At 35.8% G+C, this 6,872-nt stretch overlaps 2 protein-coding genes across 3 annotated transcripts in view; one reads left to right on the top strand and one right to left on the bottom strand.

Annotated features, from left to right (window-relative positions):
* Positions 1 to 6,872, top strand: part of NAA35 (N(alpha)-acetyltransferase 35, NatC auxiliary subunit) — a 95,477-nt gene that overhangs the window by 79,598 nt on the left and 9,007 nt on the right. For both annotated transcript variants that reach the window (XM_008071554.2, XM_008071555.2), the window contains 3 exons: positions 2,110 to 2,208; positions 2,676 to 2,854; positions 5,975 to 6,111. In XM_008071554.2, the coding sequence (XP_008069745.1) occupies positions 2,110 to 2,208; positions 2,676 to 2,854; positions 5,975 to 6,111 (415 nt within the window). The remainder of the gene's footprint in view (positions 1 to 2,109; positions 2,209 to 2,675; positions 2,855 to 5,974; positions 6,112 to 6,872) is intronic.
* Positions 3,102 to 6,872, bottom strand: part of GOLM1 (golgi membrane protein 1) — an 82,722-nt gene continuing 78,951 nt past the window's right edge. The window contains exon 10 of the mRNA XM_008071558.1: positions 3,102 to 3,389. Coding sequence (XP_008069749.1) covers positions 3,340 to 3,389 — 50 coding nt within the window. The 3' untranslated portion in view covers positions 3,102 to 3,339. The remainder of the gene's footprint in view (positions 3,390 to 6,872) is intronic.

The following is a 6,872-nucleotide window of genomic DNA, read 5'->3' as shown; positions in this document are numbered from 1 at the left end:
AAAGAACAGTCGCTTCCTTATTAATTTGTAAATGGACATAAAAACTTTACTTTTTTTGACCTTATAAGCAAGGAATATTTGTAACTTTGCTATATACTTACCTTTTTTGTTTTGTTTTGTTTTGTTTTTGAGTTGGAGTCTCACTCTGTCGCCCAGACTGCACCGCAGCCTCAACCTGCTGGGCTCCGGCTATCCTTCCGCCTCAGTCTTCCAAGTAGCTGGAACTACAGGCGCACGCTACCACGCCCGGCTAATTTTTTGAATTATTGTAGAGATGAGGTCTCTCCAAGTTGCCCAGGCGGATCTCAAACCGACAGGCTCAGACAATCCACTCACATCAGCCTCCCAAGGCGTGGGATTACAGGCTGAGCCACCGAGCCCGGCTTATACTTCTCTTTAATACTATCTTAATGAATAGGATTATTATAAAATTAAAATTATTAATTTAAATGAGACCACAGACTTTTAAAAGTCTCAAGTAATTGGCAAAAAAATACAAACGTAATAGTGGAATAAATGAATTATAATTCTTTAATTATAGATAGATATCTCTCTATTTTTTTTTTTGTTTTTGAGTTGGAGTTCACCAGCCTGGTCTCGAACCCATGGGATCAGGCAGTCTTCTCACTTTTCCTAAAGTGCTGGGATTATAGACATGAGCCACTGCTCCTGGCCATCTTCTCTCTTAGAGAAGTCAAGCAGGCAACTCTCTGGGGCCAAATTCCAGTTACTAAATATATGGAGGAAGAAACCATGTTATGGTGAAAGAGGAAAAGAGCAGAATCAGTAGACCAGATTTTGTTTATCAATTTTTTTATTTTTTAAAGCAGACATAGACATTATTTATTATTATGTTTTTAACTTTCAATTTTTTTATTTTAAAGATGTGGGGTACAATTCAGGGCTAGGAATACAGATCAGATTTTATTTTTATAACTATGTTTTGTAATCAGGCATATCACTTTTCTATAAACTTTCTGTTCTTTAAAGAGTGAAATGCTTATACCTTTTCTGTACCTCTTGTAGGGTAGTTATTGATCAAATGAGATATTATCTGTCAAAGTATACAAATATAAAGCAATACTATAGTATAAGAATCTTAATTCAGCTGGGCTTGGTGGCTCAGCCTGTAATCCTGCACTTTGGGAGGCTGAGGTGAGTGAATTGCCTGAGCCTGCGGGTTCGAGTCCCGCCTGGGCAACTTGGCAAGACCTCATCTCTACAATAAATCAAAGAAATGAGCTGCTGGGTATGGTAGCGCATGCCTGTAGTTCCCAACTACTTGGAAGGCTGAGGTGGAAGGATCACCGGAGCCCAGCAGGTCAAGGTTGTGGTGGCCGGGAGCGGCCACTGCACTCCAGTCTGGGCAACAGAGTGAGACTCCAACTAAAAAAAAAGATTCCTAATTCATACCTAACGCATCTTGCTGTCCATGTCTGTTGTCTGGTTAGTGGAATGTTTTTTATATATATAGTATTTTATATGAGAACCTACTGTATACAGAGAGTAGGAAGAGAAGAACTTTAGTCAGGGTTTACTGATATTAGCCATTACTTAAGCTTTATAATGATTAGGTGGTATAATTAGAAAAAAGTGGCTATTTTTGAAACTTTTTTTTTTTTTTTGAGTGAGAGTCTCATTCTGTCGCCCAGGCTGGAATGCAGTGGCATGCTCATGGCCACCCCAGCGTCAACCTGTTGGGCTCAGGCGAGCCTTCTGCCTCAGCCTTGCAAGTAGCCAGAACTACAGATGTGCACTACCATGACCTGATAATTTTTTGATGTATTGTAGAGATGAAATCTCACCAAGTTGCCCTGGCTGGTGTCGAACGTCTGGGCTGAGGCAATCCTCTCACCTCTGCCTCTCAAAGTACTGGGATTACAAGCTTGAGCCACTGTGCTCGATGAAACTTATTTTCACATGGCAAATTCTGATGTTGATGTTTCTTAAAAAGAAACACTTGTATAAAGTAAAAAATGTACATAGTCATGATTCTTATATACACAGCATTTTTTCCCTTAGGCCAGATTTTGTGAACTTAGAAAGTTAAATTTCTTTAGTACCAGAAAATTTCACATTTATGGTTGACAAATTATATGTGTGTTGCAGCCATTCTGTAGTCTTATTCAGATCCATGGACATAACAGGGCTCGACAGAGAGATAAGCTTGGGCATATTCTTGAAGAATTTGCTACCTTGCAGGATGAGGTAAGAGCCATGTTCCCTTCCTTTCTGAAATTAAACAGTTTGCACACTTTGGCCAGATTTTTAAAAACAATTCTTAGGAACAGTATTTTGACTATTTAGTTTTTCAACGTGACGTTTTGAATTTTCATTTAAAATGTTACAGTTTCATATACCAAAAAAGAGTTTATAAAAAGAAACAGAACCATAATCCAAACTGATAAAAATCTTGAATTATTTCTTTGATACTCAGGATAAATTATGAAATGCATATAAAAGCATAGTTTTATAGGAAGCTCATATTATGATAAAAATGTATTGATTTTAAAGTTAATTTGTGAACAGCAGCAGTATTAATTGATAATGTAACTAAAGACCTGAAATCAGTTATTTGTATTTTTGTCCTTTAAAATGGATGTGTTTTTAGTTTAAAGTGTGTTCAAGTAAATTGTAAATGTTAGCCATTGTGAAATGACGTTTCATTTTAATAGGCAGAAAAAGTGGATGCAGCGCTTCACACTATGCTGTTGAAACAGGAACCCCAAAGGCAACATTTGGCCTGTTTGGGTACCTGGGTCCTTTACCATAACCTTCGAATTATGATACAGTACCTTCTAAGTGGCTTTGAATTGGAACTCTACAGCATGCATGAATACTACTACATATATTGGTAAGAGAGCAATTTCAGTTAAAATTGTTGGTGGGTAGGATGGATAAGATCTGAGAGAGTTTCTAAGAAATAGAGATGAATTCAGGATACTTTTTCATTTAGTATACTTTAGTTGTGAGATAGAAAAATATTTGTTGAAAATTAGAGCTAGATCATCATCATTTTAAATGCCATAATATTATACAAAATATTTTTCTGAATATTTATGTAACAATTACTAATAAAAAGGGACTCCAAAGTAAATGGATTAATTGAAGATCTTTTATTTGCTCCTTTGGAGAAAAATTAATACATTTTGCCCTGACTTCTGTGGCACTAGGTACTAGCAATGGGTGTACTTGACAGAGTTAACGTTCAAGTTGGAGCCAGATCTTCCTTCTCCTGAGATGAAGTCATGACCAAGATGATTTTTGGGAGCATAATTGTTTCAAACTATGGCCCTGAGGATTTGCCTCAGGAGTCTTGGAGTTGATAAAAGATGATCTTTAGTAGAGTAGTTCTTTCTTTTCACTTGAGGATGATGAGCTAAAGAAACCTAGTAAGAGAATGTTTGAGAATATTTTAGGCATGGAAATGCTGTCATAGAAAAAAATAAATCAAGAAAATTGAGTATTAGTGAATTCAGTTATTTTGAATCTTCTTTTTAGTCTGGCAAAATTGATGTTAATATTAAGCTAATAACCTACGTTACCTATCAAAAACACCTAAGTTTTTATATTAGACTTTCATTTGTTTGCCTTTTCAGCTCATCATTAGATTTACTTAGTATTTAAAATACTGTATATTCTCTGAAGTCTGGGAGGGAAAGCAGTTCTCTTCTACGCTGTGGGCATGGTTTTGTTATGAGTAGTGAGGGCTCTTAACAGCTAACTTCTGGCTATGAAAATTGAATTTGAGCATTAACCATGGTCTTAAGAGAATAATTTTATTCTGTTCGCCAACATTTATATAGATAATACCTAGTATCCCTTTCCGACAAGTGTTTATACTTTGGATACATTTTGTTATTAATTCAGACTCTTATGTTTTGTTTTTTATTTTTCAGGGGTTTTTTTGGTGTTTGTCATTGTTGTTGTTGTTGCTGTTGTTGTTTTGAGGCAGGGTTTACTGTGTTACCCAGTTAGGTTTCAAACTCCTGGTTCAAGCAGTCTTCCCACCTCAGCCTCCTGTGTAGCTGGGACACTTGGCTACTAATGTTCATTTTTCTTTTTCTTTTTTTTAAATTAAAATAGAAACAAGGTCTCTCTATGTTTCCCAAGCTGATCTCAAACTCTTGGGCTCAAACTGTTGTCCTACCTTGGTTTTCCATAGTGCTGGGATTACAGATATGAGCCATCGCACCTGGCCTTTCTGTTCATTTTGTAGGGAGACATGCTTACGTTTTTTTTTTTTTTCCGCTTGCTTTCTCAGATCAATATATAATTCTTATATGTTTTTTTGCAAAAAGAATTGGGATCTCACCTGAGTAAATGAATAATACTCAGATTAAAAACTCCATACAAATTTTTATACATAATCAGATTTCATTTATTTTCTTGTTTACCAGAATAAATTTTACTTCGCCTATAAATATCCTTGGGGCCTTCATATTGGTTTTAAACTGCTTTTTGGATTCAAAAACTATAGACTGGGCTCCTACATTTTTCTAAGATAATCCTTTGTTGTAGTTGTTCGTGACTATGACTCCTAAGGCATAATGAGCCCTTTTAAAATCAGCAAAAAACAGAGATTCTTAAATGTGATGTGTATTATAATCACTTGGAAAGTGCATTCATACACACATTTCTGGTCTTAGTTCCTAGAAATCCTGGCCTAGGTCTATGGTAGGACCCAGTAATTTGCTTTTCTAACTAGTTCCCAGGTGAACTGCTGCTGGTCCAGAACTGACTATTTGAGAGCCACTGGAATAGAGTCTCAGCACTCTGATTCCTTAGATATCATGGTGTGTAAATTTTGACAAAAGCTTATTGAGGTACCTGATATTTGAAAACAAAAGCCTGCTTCCTGTCAGCTGTCCCCTTTATTCATCTGTCCTTAGAGTAGAAAATCAGAAGGTAGAAGGCACCATCAGTTCCCTATAGAAATCTTTAATTGAAGATATAGGTTAGGCTATAGACCCTCACATTTTGTAGTATGGTGGGGAAATAAAATTCAGTTGTATACTATAAAGAGATACTATAATAAATGCTTTTCTTAAATTCAGTGCCAGTTAGTGTCTCTATTTATGAAAGTATATGCTTTCTTATTTACTATTGATCATGTTACAAAGTGTATATATTCATATCCTAGATTTGAATCACTTTTCTAGCTTATCAGAATGTACTGTTAGTTTAAAGTTCTAGAAAATTAGTGTGTAGCAGAGTGTTCTGTTTCACATTTCATTTATTGAATAAACTCAAGTATATTGTAATATTCTCAATATTTTAAGAATGGTTTTATATTATGCCAGTTTTTCAAACCTTTCTCTGAATTTATTTGCTTCTGTTATTAACAAAGAAAATATTTACTTAATAGACTGTGGTGAAATGTGTCCTGATATAGTAGAAACAATTGAATAGGCATTCATTTGATTTATATTTATAATTATCAAGAAGTCTTTTTTAAAGTTATAACATGTAGAAGGGGAGAGTTAATCCTTATAATGCTTAATTTTTGTAAGATCTATTATCTAATCAGTTTATCTGTTATTTATTTATCTATTTATTTATTTTGAGGCAGGATCTTGCTTTGTTGCCCAGGCGGGAGTGCAGTAGCTTGGTCATGATTCACTGCAACCTCCAGCTCATAGGCCCAAGTGATCCTCCTGTGCTAGCCTCCCAAGTAGCTTAGGATTATGGATGTGTACCACTACACCTGGCTAATTTTTTATTTCATTTGAATTTTTCAGAGACAGGGTCTTGCTATATTGCCAGACTGTCTTGAACTCCTGGCCTCAAGCAGTCCTCCCACTTCAGCCTTCCAAAGTTCTAGGAACACAGGCATGAGCCACCACACCTGGTCCAATGATCTGTTTTTAAAACTTAAAGCATTATTACAAATATCTTTTATTACTAATACATGTGTTGATAAAGCTATCTTATTTAGACATCTACCATCAACTAACATTTTGTGTCCTTTAAGGTATCTCTCTGAATTCCTTTACGCATGGTTGATGTCAACATTGAGTCGGGCTGATGGCTCTCAGATGGCAGAGGAAAGGATAATGGAAGAGCAGCAGAAAGGCCGTAGTAGTAAGAAAACAAAGAAAAAAAAGAAAGGTGCTGTGTATTATTTTTAAACCTAAGAAATAAAGAACATCAGAGTATACTTTAGTTTCTGCAGATAAATAGATGCAGTGGTACTCGAGAGTTGGTTGTTATATTTTAGTTCTCATTCATCTCTTCAGAAATTATGAGGTAGGGACTGAGTCCCAAGATGAGTGAGAGAAGTCTTTTTGGTTTCTTTCCTTGCTTTTCTTTTGCTGCTTTGCTATTTCATGTATCAGAGGATCTTTGATCAAGAAGTAGTGAAAGCAAGATAGGCAGCAGGAGACCTCCGACTGTTTGACAGCGCCTTACAGCTCTGGAGCGAAGTAGCTCTGGAGCTGTGCTGTGACAGTGGTGCAAAAAGGGAATCACAGAACACCTTGAGGCATCATCCAAGAACCATGAGGAAAGAGAATTGTTTCAAAGAGACTTTCCTATCGATCATGTGGGGAGGGCTATAGCTATTGCTGCAATCATTATAAAACACTGCTTTATGTTTCTTTACAATTTAAGCAGTTTGTGTGGGTCGTTAAATGACTATTCATGGGTTTCCTATATAAGAGCTTTAGTCTCTAGGATGGCGTATTAGAGGTTAAAATTACTTTGTACTACAATTTTACAGTGTTTGCTATTTTGGGGACATGATTATTTAGCTCTTTAATTGTATTTTTTTATTTGTAGATTTTTGTCCATAAATAAAATTTGGCCTGTGGAACAAACTGAGGTTTTAATTGAGTAAACAAGCGGGAAGAATTTTTTTTTTTTTTTTTTTG

The sequence above is a fragment of the Carlito syrichta genome, unplaced genomic scaffold, assembly GCF_000164805.1.
Source record: "Carlito syrichta isolate Samal-C Ts95f unplaced genomic scaffold, Tarsius_syrichta-2.0.1 Scaffold314366, whole genome shotgun sequence".
Lineage (NCBI taxonomy): Eukaryota > Metazoa > Chordata > Mammalia > Primates > Tarsiidae > Carlito > Carlito syrichta.
Note: the sequence above shows the minus strand (reverse complement) of the source record. Positions and strands in the feature narration are given on the sequence as shown.